General features: G+C 53.0%; 1 protein-coding gene across 1 annotated transcript in view; it reads right to left on the bottom strand.

The window, feature by feature from the left end:
* Positions 1-16,239, bottom strand: part of SORD (sorbitol dehydrogenase) — a 32,258-nt gene extending 16,019 nt beyond the window's left edge. Inside the window, exons 1-3 of the mRNA XM_008269076.4 lie at positions 16,047-16,239; positions 4,326-4,359; positions 985-1,149 (exon numbers count right to left, since the gene is read on the bottom strand). Coding sequence (XP_008267298.3) covers positions 985-1,149; positions 4,326-4,359; positions 16,047-16,112 — 265 coding nt within the window. The 5' untranslated portion in view covers positions 16,113-16,239. The remainder of the gene's footprint in view (positions 1-984; positions 1,150-4,325; positions 4,360-16,046) is intronic.
* Positions 16,240-17,467: the final 1,228 nt, after the last annotated feature.

The raw sequence follows: 17,467 nt of genomic DNA, 5'->3' as shown, positions 1-17,467 counted from the left end.
GCCCAGCTCTGGTTGTTGCAGGCATTTGGGGAGAGAACCAGAAGAAGAAAGATCTCTGTCTGTCTTAGTCTTTCAAATAAATAAAAATTTTTAGGGGTTGGCATGTGGAGTAGAAGGTTTAGCCTCTGCCTACAGTCCCAAGCTGTTCCACTTCAGATCCAGCTCCCTGCTAAAGTGCCTAGGAAAGCAGTGGAAGAAGGCCCAAGTACTTGGGCCCCTGCACCCATGTGGGAGACCAGAAGAAGCTCCTAGCTCCTGGTTTGGGCCTAGCCCAGCCCAGCTCTGGCTGTTGTGGCCATTTGGGGAGTGAACCAGAGGAAGGATGATCTATCTCTCTGTCTCTACCTCACTCTCTCTATAAATCTCTTTCAAATAAATAAATCTTTTTTAAAAAGATTCATTTATTTATTTGAAAGTCAGGGTTACACAGAGAGAGTAAAGGCAGAGAGAGAGAGAGAGAGAGAGAGAGAGAGAAAGGTCTTCCATCTGCTGGCTCACTCCCCAACTGGCCACAACAGCCAGAGCTGTGCCAATCCGAAGCCAGGAGCCAGGATCCTACTCCAGGTCTCCCATGTGGGTGCAGGGGCCCAAGGACCTGGGCCATCTTCTACTGCTTTCCCAGGCCACAGCAGAGAGCTGTATTGGAAGTGGAGCAGCCGGGACTCAAACGAGCACCCATATGGGATGCCAGCACTGCAGGTGGTGGCTCCACCCACTACGCCACAGTGCCGGCCCCTCAAATAAATAATCTTAAAAAAAAAAAAAATCAGTCTCCTGCAGGAGCTTCTTTAACTACCTCTGCCCACAACAAATGCCTTTTCATATTTATTTCACCATAGTGCCTTGTGTTGTTCTAGACTCATTTTTACTGCTAAATATAAAAATTTGTGACGAGGTGGGGGGTGGGGTGGGGAGTGGAGAAAACCGTGGGACACCAGTGTTGCTAGAATCTGGAGCAGAGCCCAGCAGGTGGACGTGGCTGACCTGGTTTGAGGTGTGTCACCGAGGATCCCACTTTGACGACGGTTCCTGCAGCTTCATGCCCCAGCACCATTGGCTTCTTCACGACAAAATCCCCGATCCGGCCGTGCTGCCAGTAGTGGACGTCTGAACCGCAGATCCCCACGGAATGCATCTTCAGCAGCACCTCTGAGGGGGGATGGGAGAGGGAGGAGACAAGTGAGGGGGAGAACCACCCCTCCAGTGCGCCGGCACCCAGCGACTCCCCCGCTCCGCGCAGGGCAGAGGTGTGAGTTTCCGAGGCCAGGTGCACAGTGTAGACCACTGACGGGAACACGCTACACGGAGAGCCTCGTAAAGTCTCAGAAGGCAAACCAACAGCCTCCTTGGAGCACGTGAATGGCACGTGAGGGCTAGTTTTGTGTCGACCTGGCCAGACTCCGATGCCCCGCGGTTAGGTCACACAGCAGTCTAGGTGTTCCTGTGAAGGTATTTTTCAGACCTGTGACTAACATTTAAGTCAGTAGAATTGGGGCGAAGCTGCTTGCTCTCCACAGCATGGCTGGGCCTCACCCCCTCAATTTGATGGCCTTGAGAGGCAAGCCCGAGGTTTTCTCCAAGGAGAAAGAGCGCATAGAAACCCTGCCTGGGCTGCCAGGCTGCCCTACAGATCTCGGGACTCGAGACTACAACGGTCACCCTCACCTGGAGCCCACTCCGCTGGCCTGCCCCACGAACTTCCAACGTGCCAGCTCCCAGACCCCCACGATGGCATGGGCCAACACCTCAAAATGAATCTCCGCCTCTGTGGCCCTTCCCCCTACACACACACACACACACACACACACGCACACACATCCCGCATCTCATTTGTTCTGTTTCTGGGGAGAATCCTGACCAATCACTGTGTATATAAGATATTACCAGTAGGGAGAAATGTACCAACCATTTAAGACAACAAACTTCTCCAGGAGACAACTGTTTTCAGGCCGTGACGAGCCTGGTTCCTACCTATCTGAGAATGAGTCTGGCAGAACCTTGGCTTGGCAACAGTCGGGGAGCTATCTGAGTTCTCAAAAGCAGCATCTTTATTCACACCATCCAAGGATTTCAATTGGCATCTCCCTTTGAAGGGTTTAAATAAAACAAGAGTAGGGTGGTATTGTTGTCTATTTTCCAAGTCTAAAATAATGGTGCACTAAGTACGAAAGCGTTGCTGGTCTGTTCTGACTCTGAGGACCACACTACTGGTATCTTCCTGGCTTTAGAAAGATGATGCAGAAGCGCCACTGTACATTCAGACATCCTACACAAGCCACCAGGGACCCACCAGGTGTGGCTCTGGTTTTAGCAGCCAGAGTAAGGAACGGAATGGTGAATTCTGAGATCAAAACTTTGGAAGGAGCAGGTGTCATCACAGGGATTAAGACACGGCTTGGGATGCCCACATTTCTTATAACTGTGCCCTGGGTTCAAGTTCCAGCTCCACTTCTGACTTTCACCTCCTGCTAAGGCACGCATAGAGACATCACAAATGATGGCTCCAGTGCTTGGATCTCTGCCACCTACATGGAGACCCACATTGAATTCTGGGTTCCTGACTTTGGCCTAACCCAACCCTAACTGTTGGTGGGCATTTGAGGAAGGAACCAGTGGATGGAAGATCTCTGTCTCTGTCTTTCTCATTTTCTGTCTCTGCCTTTCAAATAAAAATGAAAATAAATATTTTCAAAATTAGGAAAAAGTTATTTGAAATTAGGCAAATTGTCGCAGAGCTTTCCCTCTTGAAGTTACCAGTTTGTAATAAGAGATTATATTGGGACTGGCGCTGTGGCTCACTTGATTAATCCTCCACCTGCGGCGCCAGCATCCTATATGGGTGCTAGGTTCTAGTCCCAGTTGCTCCTCTTCCAATCCAGCTCTCTGCTGTGGCCCAGGAGGGCAGTGGAGGATGGCCCAAGTGCTTGGGCCCTGCACCTGTGTGGAAGACCAGGAAGAAGCACCTGGCTCCTGGCTTCGGATCGGCGTAGTTCTGGCTATAGTGGCCATTTGGGGGGTGAACCAACAGAAGGAAGACCTTTCTCTCTCTCTCTCATTGTCTAACTCTATCTGTCAAATAAAAATTTAAAAAGACAGAAAATTCTTTAAAAAAAGAGAGAGAGATTACATTGGACTTGCTAGAAGGATCACCTTCCAATTCCAGCATAGCAAGGGACAAGAAAATGAGGGCAGAATGCCATGTGAGATAGCAGCTGAACCGATCCTTGGAGTTCAAGATGGCCCTTGTTTGGCCAATTCTGAAATCAACACTGACTCTGCAGGACATAGTGAGGTACCTCCTTCTCTGAAAGTAGTATCATGGTGGAATGTTTAAACCCTAAATATACCTTACTCCTCCACACTGATAGAAATAGCTATGTCTGTATCTTATCGTCCTGAGTTAATAACCCGACTGACCTCAAACTGCAGACCTCGGAAGGCACCAGGAGAGCTGCCTTCCATGGGCTGTTCATGCATGCAGAAGCTGAGGTCTGGAGTGAGCTATGGTAGATTCAGGGAGGGCACCCCCAACTCACAGAGGACAGAAAGGGGACCTGTGTGACGGGGTGTGGGAGGATGACGTGCCGTCTGTGGGTACTCTGCCCACTGCCCCTCACCTCTCTTCAAGGTCCTGTAGATTAAGAAGAAATAGGATGTGGGGCTGGAAGGGATGAAAAAACTGTCAGTACGGTCCTGCCCTAGCTAACAGGGGATGTGACCTCCCCAGAGACAGATGTTACCCCAGGGACCACGCACGCAGCTCAGCCAGCCAGGAGCCTGAAGGAGTAGGGCAAAGGTGCCTGCAGCTCTGGCCTAGCGCTCTGTGCAGCTCCTCCCAACCCAGCGGGACACACAGTCCTGGGCTGTCCTACTCTTTGATAAGTGGCCTCTAGGGAAGGGCTGGCACAATGCTCTCTTCGTTAAGTAAAAGACTAAATTCTGCAGACTCGCTCCTTTTCAAAGGTTGGGTGAGGGCTAAGACATGGTTTGCAACCCCAGCAGCAGCTGATGGTAGACAAGGCATTGGGCTATTAGGTCAAGAGAGGGAAGGTCCTCCTTTTGGCCCAAACACATCTCATTACACACTCTCCGGGGCGAGTCAGCAGTCTGATGCAGTCATTTTCATGGCTCTGTCACTGTCACCTACCTAATCAGTCTTATTATGGACAACGGATGAGGTTCTCAGAGTAACAAAAAGCTTAGCTTTTAATGGAGGCACAGGTAATGAGCAATAGGAAAAGAGGAGGTAAGGGCACAGTGCACAAGGGTCCCCAAGGTAAGCAGGAGCAGACAATCACACCCAAGTTCAGCTTCCAGGAACCTACCATTTGGGCCTGGCTCCGGGATAGGATAGTTCTCCTAAAAGAAGCAAAAGAGAAAAAAAAATTTAACATGTAGAACAACTGTATCTTATGAACATTTTCTATTTTTAAAAAATCAAAGTGGGGGCCAGCACTGTGGCGCAGTGGCTTAACGCCCTGGCCTGAAGCGTGGGTATCCCATATGGGTGCCGGTTTGACACCCGGCTATTCCACTTCCAGTCTAGCTCTCTGTTGTGGCCTGGGACAGCAGTAGAAGATGGCCCAAGTCCTTGGGCCCCTGCACCCACATTGGAGACCCCAAAGAAGCTCCTGGCTCCTGGCTTCAGATTGGCACAGTTCCAGCTGTTGCGGTCAGTTGGGGAGTGAACCATCGGATGGAAGACCTCTCTCTCCCTCCTGCCTCTCCTCTCTCTGTGTAATCCTGACATTTAAATACATAAATCTTTTTTTTTAAAAGTAAATATTAAAAAATATCAAATCAGGGGCCAGTGTAGTGGTATAGCAGGTTAAAGCCCCAGCCTTCAGCACTGGCATCCCATATGGGTACCAGTTCGAGTCCCAGCTGCTCCACTTCCAATCTAGCTCCCTGCTAATGTTCTTGGGAAAGCAGAGGAGGGTAGCTCAAGTGCTTGGGTTGCTGCACCCATGTGGGTGCTCCTAGCTTCAGCTTGGCTGTTGTGGCCATTTGGGGAGTCAACCAGCAGATGGAAGACTTATCTCTCTTTTTCTGTCTCTACCTCTCTCTGTAACTATCTTTCAAATAAATAAAATAAATCTTTTAAAAAAATCAAAGTGGAGTTTCATTTAAATTCTTCTGGGACCAACGTTGTAGCACATTGGGTTAAGTTGTCACTTGTGACATTAGCATCCCATATCAGTTGGAGTCCTGGCTGCTCCGGTTCTGATCCAGCTCCCTGCTGATGTGCCTGGGAAGGCAGCAGAAGATGGCCCAAGTACCTGGATTCCTGCCACCCATGTGAGAGACCCAGAAGTTCCAGGCTCCTGGCTTCAGCATGGCTCAGCCCTGGCTGTTGCAGCCATTTGGGGAGTGCACCAGAAGGTAGGAGATCTCTTTCTTTCCCTCTTCCTGTCTCTGTCACTCTGCCTTTCAAATAAACAAATGAATCTCAAATAAATAATTTTTCTTTTTAGAGTTAGCACAAGCTCAGATCACACTGTGGCTAGGCCTCTGCCTGGCAGGCAGTGAGCTCCATGCTGAAAAAGCCTGTCTAGCTCTTTGATGCTTTGCTGAATGACAGAGCAACCGACGCAAACAATGGCATGCACAACACACTTGCCAAGTGTACAGGGGGCCACACTCCTTGTCACCAGCGATGCGGCCCTGGGTAAGAAAAATTTCAGAAGCTGGGGTCCCTCTCCGGAAAGATGCCGCTGGCCCCACAGCCAAAGGCCCAGTCCCAGGGTCAGAACTTGAAGCCTGGGGGTAGGGGGTGCGCTGATACACCTGCCTGACCCCACCCCACTCACTGCCCAGAGAATAGTGCTAACCAAGAACAATCAAGAAAAAGTGCTCCAGGTGCCCTCAGGGCTGCCTCTAAGTCGCCAACCTGCCTTCCATACTGGCTCCTTCCGTCCAGAAAAAACACGTTCTTCGATACAGCTTTGTTTGGTCTGGCAACCGCCCACTGGGAGAGGATGAGGGCGGTTCTGGCAGTTGCCCTGTCAGGCCTCTCCATCTAGACAGGTGGGACAGAGCGCCGTGTTGCCGCCCTTTCCATAGGCACAGCTGAGCCTGGCTTGCTGCCCAAACCTCCCATGTGGCCCTATAGGGGCCCCTTGGAACACGTAGGACTGGAATATAGGTCACTCTCAGAGGTCCAAAATGCAATCTGACCTACTTTCATGTTCACAGCTAGTAGTAACAGTCATAGTATTTGTTTGCTAAGCTTTTTTTCCCAATGCCAACTGCCTAGGAAAGTCCTTGGGAAAAGGAGGAAGGCCACTGAGTTCCAAGTGTTCATTTCTTTTTAAAGATTTATTGTACTTGGCACCCCATAAGGGCACTGGTTCGAGTACCAGCTGCTCCTCTTCTGATCCAGTTCTCTGCTATGGCCTAGGAAAGTAGTAGAAGATGGCCAAGTGCTTGGGCCCCTGAACCTGTGTGAGTGACCTGGAAGAAGCACCTGGCTCCTGGCTTCGGATTGGCTCAGTTCTGGCTGTTGCGGCCATTTGGGGAGTAACCAGCAGATGGAAGACCTTTCTCTCAGTCTCTCCATCTCTCTCTGTCACTCTACCTCTCAAATAAATACATATTTTTTAAAGATTTATTGTACTTATTATTTGAAAGGCAGAGCGACAGAGAGAGGGGGAGGGAGGAAGAAAGAGAGGAAGTGGCCACAATGGTCAGGGCTGGCTCAGGATCAAGCCAGAAGCCTGGAATTCCATCCTGGTCTCCCCTGTGGGTGGTAAGCACTCGGGCCACCTTCTGTTGCTTTCCGGTTGCATTCTCAGGGAGCAGGCCTGGAAGTGGAGCAGCAGGGACCTAAACCAGCACTCCAGTATGGGACTCTGAGGGCGTCACAGGCAGCAGCTTAACTCGCTGTGCCATGACATCACATTGCCCGCACCCTCCCCCCTCAGCAGCGTTCGTTCTATTAATTCCTTGAAGGCAGTCAGGAAGAAGAGGGAGAAGGGATGTAAATCATTCACAGTGAGGCCGTGTTGTAGCGAAGCAGGTTAAGGAAGCTGGTATCCCATGTGGGTGCTGTTTCGAGCCCCGGCTGCTCTGCATCTGATCCGGCTCCCTGCTAATGTGCCTGGAAAGGCAGCAGAAGATGGCCGAAGCATTTAGACCCTGCACCCGTGTGAGAGACCCAGAGGAAGCTCCTGGCTCCTGGTTTTGGCCTGGCACAGCCGCAGTCATTGTGGCCATTTTGGGACTGAACCAGTGGATGGAAGATGAAAAAAAAAAAGTTCACAGCACCTGCTCTCGGGCCAGGCAGTGTGCTGGACTGTATCTTCACCAGAGCCTCTGTAGTCTGTAGGCCAGAAAGCTGAGGCTAGAAAGCTGCAAAACTAGGTCAACATCCCACTGCCCGAGTGGGGTGACGAGGGCTCGGCCCACGTGTCTGGCGCCACGCCTGCTTCCCCTGGACCCCACTGCACTCAGGGTGCACTACGTCCTTCCTCCTGCAGAGGTGATGCCAAGAGCTGTCAATCAGGTGATGAGGATGTTGAGACGGGCCCCATGCAGGGTGTTCCCGGCTCGTCTCCTTCCAAACCCCCCCCCCCCCCCAGCTGCTATACAGGCAGTCCCACAGCACTGGAGGACCCCGCAGAGCACGAGACACGGGCTACTCGTTACTGCCCTGCTAACGAGAATAAACACATTGAGGCCCAGCCATGCTTCCTATCTCCTGGGCACCCGGCCGCAACCCCGGGTGTGTGCGCTGTTAAATAACCCCTCTCCAGAGCAGTGCTCCCACAGGAGGACCTCACTCGTCACCTGCTCCCAGCACTTTCTGAGAAGCCCCGTGCTCATTCGAACTCCTCCTGTGAAACGGGGCTCCAAGTGACTACCCTAAAGCTCGTCAGGTGCTGTGCGCTCGGTGCTTTAATGATCACACTAACTCTAGGTGCTGCCCTCTCTGATCACCCTGCTGTCCACGGGATCAGGTCGCGGGACGGGAAGACTGAACCTGCCCGCAGCAACAGCGGCAAGAGCTGCATCCAAAGCAGCCTGCCGTGGAGGAAGGGGGAGCGAGGCAGGTTTTTGCCTCTTTGCCATTTAAACTGCGTGCAAGAGCAGGGGAGGGAGGGGATCCCTCAGCATAGCTGCTGCCACCAACACCCTCCTCCGAGAAGACTGATGTTGTGCAGCACTGGGGACTGCTGGTGGTGTTCTATGGGGTGCAGTTCCAAACTGCAGGTTACAGTGCACCCAAGACTAAGGCCTTTATTCCGAAAACGGACCAGCACCTACTCTCCCTGCTACAGGCAATAGAAAATTCCACAGTCTTCATGTCTTTGTCTCTAGCCAGGCCGAGTCTTAACACCCCATTTGGGGCTGGGTAGGTGGTGAGATGCAAGGTCAGAGCGACAGTTGGGTACACCAAGTAGGCCTTGGGTCAGGAGAGATTACTGTTGTAATCTTAAACAAACTGACCGACCGACCTGCCCTTACCACGCTGGCAAAGCTGCAGTGACTCTTCCAGACACTAGAGGGTGCTGTGCCAGAACGCCCGTTTTTTTTTTTTCCTTAGCCCCGAACACAGTTGGGGGAGATCTTGCCTCTCTACCACAACTTTGGCTCTTTCCTGCTGCGTCTAACCACCCTGACAACCCGGGCGGGCTCCTGCCTCCCCTCTCTGCAGGAGACGTGCCACCGGAGTGCAAGACCATGTTCGGATCAACACACAGATTTGTAGAGCTTGTCCTAAGCATGGCCCGCAACGTTTCACAGTAGGGTTGACCCAAAGCCTTGCCTTTTTTGTGTGTGGACTGTTTACTTAATCTCCTTTTCTGTCTCAGATTTCAGTAGTGCTTTTTGCCATCTATCAGTTTTTCAGCTCCCCTGGGACCCTGAACTTTCACTGTGATCCCAGGCACACTTGATCAGGATTTCTCTCTCTCTGTCAGTAACAAGCGTGTGAAGGAGTTGAGTAACTCTTCTTGCTGTAGCTGAGTCATTTTCCAACATCTGTCACTGCAAGTCAGAACAGCACACGTGACCCTCAGTCGGCCTTGCGACCCCTTCGGCTGCTCCCACTCCCCACGCCGCCACCCCACAGGAACTGGTGGAAGCCCCTTGGGAAGAACTCTCTCTGGGAACACGGAATCATCTCAGATGCCTCGCACCCCACCCCCCACCCCCACCCCAGCCCGCTCCCGTTTACTCCCGCCCACACCCTCCACACTCCTTGCCTGGGTTGGAGCAAGGGCCTCAACACAAGGAGAAACCGAGGGAAGATGCCCCTGCCGTCTTCCTACCAACCCAGGTGGCGCGCGAAGAACCAGCAGTGCAGGTGCACACCAGGCGCCCGCCCCGCCCCCAGCTGTGTCCTTCCCGGTAATTATGAAACCTCTGTTCTCAGCTTCCTCCTCCGTGTGAGGATAATCGTAAGAGGGAGTGCCGCCGCAAAGAAAGCCAAAGTTCCCTTTCCATCATTGGCTCACTCACACTATGCCTGCACAAGCTCCCGGCAACCTTGTCTGTGTGTAGGGGTGAGGTAGTTTTAGTTGTTTTTTTGGGAAAAGCTGTGTTCCCGTCCTTTTCATGTGAGTTTTAAGACAATGCAGCTGGCCGGCGCCGCGCCTCACTAGGCTAATCCTCCGCCTTGGGGCGCCGGCACACCGGGTTCTAGTCCCGGTCGGGGCGCCGGATTCTGTCCCGGTTGCCCCTCTTCCAGTCCAGCTCTCTGCTGTGGCCAGGGAGTGCAGTGGAGGATGGCCCAGGTGCTTGGGCCCTGCACCCCATGGGAGACCAGGAGAAGTATCTGGCTCCTGCCTTCGGATCAGCGTGGTGCGCCGGCCGTGGCGGCCATTGGAGGGTGAACCAATGGCAAAGGAAGACCTTTCTCTCTGTCTCTCTCTCACTGTCCACTCTGCCTGTCAAAAAAATAAAATAAAAATAAAAAGACAATGCAGCTGCTCTTGGAAAGGCTAGAATTCGGAAGGAGGTGAAGTAGGGCTCCAGGTTTGACTGGGTCTGTTGGAAAGACCCCCCCCCCCCACTGCCGGAGTAAGAGGGACTGGAGCAAGACCACACGGCCAAGTCCCCAGCAGCCTCCTGTGGACCTGTGGGAACTGCTCTGCACGTTTCTGGGGAGCAGGAGCCCCTACTTTTGCTGGCCTTCTCCCTCCATTTTCCCATCCCCTTGCTGACTTGAAAGGTGTTTGGAAGGTGGGAGGAAAATTCAAAGGTTCCCCATCGACCATTCTGTCGTAAGAGACTTTGTTGTTGCCGTCAGTTCTGGTGTACTCATGATCAAAGTAGAGGGTTGGATGCTCTCCCAAAGTCCACTACGCTAGTCTCCAGCCCAGGCTCTCCTGGCTCCATCCAGCCTGTATTCTGCTAATAAGAATCTTTGTAGACTGCAAATCTGTTTTAAAGTCCCCAGAGGCCCTAGAAAATCCTCAAGCCCCCCTGTGGTGGCCACTGGGCCCATTTCATCTCCAGCTCTGCAATACTCGCCCTGCACTCACTCGCCTTCCCAGGGCCCCTTCTGCTCTCCTTCAAGACCCACTGACAGGTGTCTTGGGCTGACGTCCTAATCCCCGAGGGAACTTGGGAGACTTGGGTTTGGCTGTGTTGGGATTGGTGTTTGGGGACATCCAGGTGGTTGTTTCTTGGGACTAGTGTTCTGGTGTCACTTCCTGCTAGTCTTCCCGTCCTCACCAGGCTGGGAAGCTGACTCCTTGCTCTTCTTTGCATTCGCCCACCACTCAGTACTGAATCCACACAGGACAGCAAAAGGAGTGTTCCATTCTCAGCAGAGCCCAGGATGTCGAAATGCCCTCCTCATCCCAAGTGCATGCACATATCCACACACAAGCTTAGCAAATGGTCCTTACAGCAAGCAAAACACAGTGCCTGGAGTTTACCTGGATGCTGTAGTCTGTGAGCCACAGTAAGTGCTCACTGCGTTCAGGTCTATGTAACTGAATCCTCATGCATTTTAAAAATTGTTGAGCTGGGGCCGGCGCTGTGGCATAGCAGGTAAAGTCACCACTTGCAGCGCTGGCATCTCATATGGGTGCTGGTTCGAGACCCAGCAGCTCCACTTTTGATCCAGTTCCCTGCTAATATGCCTGGGAAGGCAATGGAGGATGGCCCAGGTCCTTGGGCCCCTGTACCCATGTGGGAGACCTGAAGGAAGCTCCTGGCTCTTGGCTTTGGCCATTTGGGAAGTGAACCAGCAGATGGAAGATGTCTCTGTCTCTCCTTCCCTACTTCTCTCTCTCTAACTCTGCCTTTCAGATAAATAAAATGACTCTTTTAAAAAAATTGTTGAGCTGAATATCACATTGCAAAATTTGAGTGCGCTTTTTCCCAGTAATTAATGTTCTCAGCATAAATCTGGTTGGGGGGAGCCAGTTTTAACAACCACAGTAAATGACTTCTAAATTGATTGCCTGTGTGGTGTATTTGTTAACCTTGTGTGCATATTTCTCCTTAATCTGGCATGCAGTTCTGAAAGAGAAGTTTGCCCCACACCCAGCATTCTAAATCCTCTGGTCAGGACGCAGCTGCTCTTCCCGCATGCAACCTTCTCTGCCTCTGTGCACTGCCTAGTGTGTGCTTTGTGCCTTGGGGCGGTTTGCAAAGACACTGACTTCTCATCGAGACTGGCAGTGTTGGCTGGGTTCAGTTTCCTGTTTGGAATTTGGAGTGTTCAGTCTGGTTTGGCTTGTGTAAAGGGAAGAGAGGTGCTTGGCTGGGCTTTACACTACTCCCTAGTAACCCTTTTTCTGAAGGAACTCGGATTCTATTTTCAGTCTCAGGTGCCTGGGACTTGAGTCAGTTTCAAGAAGAAAAGATCTGCGTCCAGCTTTGATAAGAAAGGGTTAAGGAAGTCTGCATCTGGGGGGCGGGGAGAGGTCATGTTTAATCCAGCAGCTCCTTAGACCCTAGGTACCCTTTAATCTCATCACCTAGGAGCAGCTGGCTGTGTCACGTGGTAGCAAAATTAACCAGGGAAAAAGACCTGATGCTGAGAACCATCTGAGCCGCCGGTGCCCCTACCACATCATTATACAGTCCCCTTCTCCTCACCCAAAAATCTTTTTTTTTTTTTTTTAACTATTTTAAGGACCGGCATTGTGGTACATGGAAACCGCTGCTGGTGTTATTGGCAGCCCATATCAGAGCGTGGGTTCAAATCCCAGCTGCTCCATTTCCAATCTATTTCCCTATGAACATACCTAGGAAGGCAGTGAAGGATGGCTCAAATGCTTAGGGCCCTGTGGTTGGTTCATCCCCCAGAACCGGGAACTCCGTCGGGGTCTCCCACAAGCACTTGAGCCTGCTGCCTCCCAGGATGCACCAGCAGGGAGCTCGGTGGGAAGCAGAGTCACTTCGACTTGAACCCAGGCACTCCGATATGGGATGTCCAAGACCAAAGCCATGGCTTACCCTGCCATGCCACAATGCCCATCCCTCACCCAAAAATCTTAACAGTACAGGAGTGGACATTTTCAGCGTGTTGAATTATAAATATACAACTGTCTTATTTTTTAAAAATATTAACAAAAGAATTTTTTTGACCTAGGGTGTAAGACATTTCCTGAAAAAGCAAAAACTCAAGACACAGCTTCTTGGAACCCTGACTAATGTTTAAACTTGGTTGATGGTGGAAAATCATTTTCTCTGCTCTTTGTAGTTAAACAATGTCAACCCATCATTCTACAAGAATTATTTCTCCTTTGGCTTGTTTACTCCTATAGCCCTGCCTACATCCCCTCGGCGGTGCTCAGTTCCCATTCTCCTCCCTGTCCAGGGGCTCAGGCCTGGCAGCTGGAAGACCTGGCTGTCAGGAACAAGGGAGACAGAGCGTCCCTGATGAACTGTCACTGCTTCATGATGCCAAGAGTCCCAGGGGCATCTAGAAATGCTGATAGTATTTGGGTACTGCTGCCACATCCGAATGCAGCAATGCAAACGTGAACCTGTGGCCGAGTGGAAATGAAAACGAAACTGGTCCTCCACCCCAGAGGGTTAACACAGAAGCTCTGCATTAAAGGGCCAGGCGCATGCCCATCAATTTCCTTACCATTCAAGTCAACCCCGGCACATTAAATAAGCAAGCCAGCCCTCACAGCAAACATGGCTCCTGTGCAGAAAAACGGACTTGCTTGTTTTATTATATCCCAACTTTATGAGCCAGTAATTAATTTCTCCATTAAAAACAACTGTTTGTTGTAATGAACACAAGCTCATGGCCTGGGCCCACTTTCTAACAGTGTGGTTAAAGGGTGCCCTCTGGCCGTGCTTGAGGCAGCACTGGGCCTCTTGCAGCGCCCAGCCCGCCACCACCCTCACTTCCATTGGGAAAGTGAAGCAGAAAACAGCTAGTGCTGTACAGAACCAGCAGCAACAGGGCCGGGAGAGAAGCCCACACTGACCCCTGTCTGGCACGTGACCTCATTCCTGTTTCCGGTTGCCCCCAAGTGTAATTACTGATTTAATTCATTGCGCCTTGGAAATCCTGGCTTTCCATGTTGGTGTTCCCCCGCCTTGAGAGCAGGTCATTTTCCCTCAAAACGTTGCCAAGTCTGTTCCTCCCTGTTGCTATCCCTGGTTTACTACCAAATCCAGTACCGAACCAGTGACCCTGCTGGCCTTAAAGAAAGAGGAGGAGAGGCAGAGATACCCTTGTGGGGGGCGGGTGCTAGGGGGAGACCATGTCTGGGAGGGAAGTGACCAAGGTCCAGGGTGGTTGGGTTGCAGGTGCCACTGGAGCAACACAGGCCTCCCTGGCCAGTCTCCTCTGCTGACAGCTCTTTCTGCCGCCTTCTCTCCAGTTCGGGGGGCTTTCTCCAGGGTAGCCGCCTCCAGTTCTTTCCTTCTGCCTCTCCACATTCCCCTCAGCCTCGGTAAAATGCAGGCTTCCACCATCTCCCAACAGGACACTATTTGGGCCAGGATGGTTCATCGCTGTACAGGACAGTGCCCCTCAGTCTGCCAGTCATGCCCCTCAGTCATTGTGTCAGTCAAATCACTGATCCATCCCCGACTCCCCCGGAGGAGGCGCAGTACTGCTCAGTAAAGCAGCAGTGACTCCCGAATCTACATCTCCAGCCCCTGGTGCCCAAGGGGCCTGCCCAAGAATACCCTGTGCATTGTCCCAGAGACGTCCTAAGTCTTTGGACCTGACGTCATCATTCTGAACTACTCTTCTGTCTAGCAAATGACCCCATAAGAAACACCTCACACTTTCAAAATGAACCTCCTGACTCCACCCATCAACCCTTTAACCCAGCAGCCCCACAGCCCCAGGTGAAATTCTCTAGCCCAAAATGTTTTCTCCAGCTTTTAAGATACAGCGAGCCCCACCCAGCCCCTAATCCAATCCTAGAGTGGCTTCTAATGCAGAGCCAATGGGCTCAGCTGTAAGGGGAGTTCTCCCCACTTACAGTCTTCAAGGGTTATCCTCTGGATGGAGGGGTTTTGCCTGTGCAGCTGCCTAGGGCGTGAGTTCAGGCACAAAGGCGGAGCGGAACATGGTGTTGTGATCCTGGGTCTACTACTTACTAAGTACAAGAACCTAAACACGCCCTGAACAGATGGAGGGCCAGGGGCCCTGCCTGCGAGGCATTTGCTCTGTGGCCTCCATCAAAGCCCTTGGGTCATAACTGCGTGTGTCAGTGGCTCTTGGGCAGCCTGCGAGCAGAGCTGTGTCCTCCACGTCTCTGGGCCCCCCATCAGTGCGTGGTGTCTTTCTCATCTAGTAAATGTGTGATCAGCCTGTAATCTGTGCGGAGTTGAACCGCTTTCTCTTCCCCGTGGCACCATCTGGGATTTACAGCAATAAACACTAACAGGGTCACTGCTGTTCAGAACCTCAGGTGCAGTTTCCAAGGTGAGTGGAAATGAGCCAGAAATGGGCATCTGGGTTTCTGAGTTCTTGTCTTGGCTGTTCCTTCACCAAGCCTATCACACTGGGGATCCCGAGCTAGGGTTCTTTTAAGTCTGGGGTCCACAGGCTGCTGGATGGTCTGGAGGGTGGTGTCAGGGAGTCTGAATAATCGGAAATTGATTCCAAACTCTGGCGCCCTGTGGGGAGGGAGGCCAAAGATTCTTGAGTGCTCCAAACTGCCACCTGGGTAATCTGAGTCCCTCCAGTTGAGATCCTAAAGAATTCTTGGGGAGAAGGGGGTGCTGGGGAGCAGAGCTGGCTGGCAGCCGCCCTGACTCACCGCCACCCCAGGCCCATCTGAGATGGACTTTGTCAAGGGAACCCTGGCATGATCACAGGGCTGACTCTAAACTTTGTGGCTCCCTAAACTTTGGCCTCATGAGCCCCCCCGGGGAGGGGGTGGAGAGGCAGAAGGCAGGGTTTGAGGCAGGAGGAGACATAAACAATGTTCTAAAGGGAGAGGAGAGCCGAAAGGGGCTGGGAAGTGAGCCAGATGTGGAGGTGCAGAGCTGGGAGATGAGAGCTTTGGTGGCCTGAGGACTGTGAAGACCTTAAGTCCGATGCAGGCAAGGGAGCACCAGAAATCCCGCAGGTGGAGGCCCAGCCTGGAAGGCAAGGAGAAGCCGGCCCTGTCGGAGCCCTCACTGAGTGCTGGCTTCTCTCGTGATCACAATAATCCTGCGAGGCAGGCTTTGTCAGTTTCAAGCAAGGGAGATTAGAGAGAAATTCCAATGCTTTTAAGCGTCCCCCGCGCCTCTTTCCGCCCTGCGCTGTCTGCCCAGACTAGAAATCAGCGCAGGTCCTAAACCAGGCACCCTCCCTCCTATCTCTGCTGAAAACTGCAATGGCAAGAGGCTGGCAAAGGAGGGAGGAAGCTTCAATCAAGTTAGCACCCTGGGCGCCTGCCACGTGCCAGCCACGGGGCTGGGTTCCGGGAGGCACACAAGATCCTCCCTTAGCGACAACCTCTAACCCCTCACCCCGACCCGCGTGACAACCAGCTCGGGGCCGGGGGCGACACGGGCGCGGGAAGCGCGGGGTCCGCACCGCACTGGAACTGGGGATCGGGACCGTGCAGGGCTCAGAGGGGAGCGAGGCGGCCTGCCCACCCTGCTTCCCGTTTTACCAGGCGGAGATCGCCGGGTCCGTGCACCACCAGGGCGAGGTTCTCGGCCTTGGCCGCTGCCGCCATGTCGCTTTCTCACTGCTGTCGCTGCCGGCTGGAGACTGGGAGTCTGCCCGACCTGTGGTCGCTGGGATCACGGCCCCGCGGAGGGTCCAGGGTAACCGCCGGGAGGCGGAGCTTAGGCTGGGCGGCGTGCTCGGGGGCGGGGTTTCCTCACCCTTGACAGGCGGGGCGGGGTCAGCGTGCCGAGGCGGGGCTTTCTGTTCCCGGGCAACCCCTAGGCCAGAGGGGCTGAAAAGGGGACTGAAAAGGGGGCTGGCGGAGTCGGGGGCGCGCAGTCGCCCGTGTGAGTTTGGCTCACATCCAAGCAGACACAGCTGCCACAGAGAGTAGCCTGCAGCGTCACCAGGCCAGCGGCCTTAAACTTCAGCTGCACAAGAGGCTGGGGACTGTTGAGAATGCAGATTCTCAGGGCCGGCGCTGAGATCCTGATACAGTAAGTGTAGGTCTGCGGTGTGGCCCTAGGGCCTGTGTTATTAGCAGTGAGCATGCTGAGGGTGAGCCGTGGTGTACACTTTGAGAAACAGGTGCTGCACTCTGCAGCATCCGTGTTGGTCCCGTGTGCCCAGCATCCAGCAATAGGCCTGGCAGGAACAGGAGTGGATGAAGGCGTGGCACCGCGCCTGGTGGGTCTGAGGTACCAGGACACAGAAGCCATGAAGAGGAATCTGTGAGCCCTTTCCGTTAGAAGCAGGGTTTCTCTCCAAACCCTTCCTTCAAGGCTCTCTCCCCTCTGAGAAACACGGGGCTTCTACTCTCTGGGAAGGGCGCTGCCTCCTTCAGGTCTGGCTGCATAAGGGCTCCTCCCTCCTTTGAGGATGGTGCTCAGGGGTCATCCCCTACAACCTCTCCCTCTCCTCCGGCCACAGGACTGCTCCTCTGAGCTCCTCCAGGAGACTTTCCCAGGGCCTCTCAGCCCTTGAAGACGTCTCGGTGTGGCACTTAGCACTCGCTCCACATGCAGGACACAGCCGGTTCTTTCACTAGTGATCCCCCCTCTCCAACTGTACAGGGAGGCCACTGAGGATTTGATTAGAAAGCAAGAGAGAGACAGAGATCTTTCATCTTTTTCTCAGGGCCACAATGCGCTGGATCTGGGCCAGGCCAAAGCCAGGAGCCAGAAACTTCACTCAGGTCTCCCAAGTGGGTGGTAGGGGCCCAAGTACTTGGACCATCTTCCACTGTCTTTCCAGGCGCAGTAGCAGGGTCAGAGCAGCCAGAACTTGAACTGGTGGAGCTGGAACTTGAACTGGCACTCAGACATGGGATGCCGGCCACAAAGGTAGCGGCCTAACCCACTGCGCCACAACATGGACCCCAATGGCTCTACTCTTAACCAGAGCCTGAGCCCCAGTAAAATG

Source organism: Oryctolagus cuniculus, chromosome 12 (genome assembly GCF_964237555.1).
Source record: "Oryctolagus cuniculus chromosome 12, mOryCun1.1, whole genome shotgun sequence".
Taxonomy (NCBI): Eukaryota; Metazoa; Chordata; class Mammalia; order Lagomorpha; family Leporidae; genus Oryctolagus; species Oryctolagus cuniculus.
This window is presented reverse-complemented; position numbering and strand designations above follow the sequence as displayed.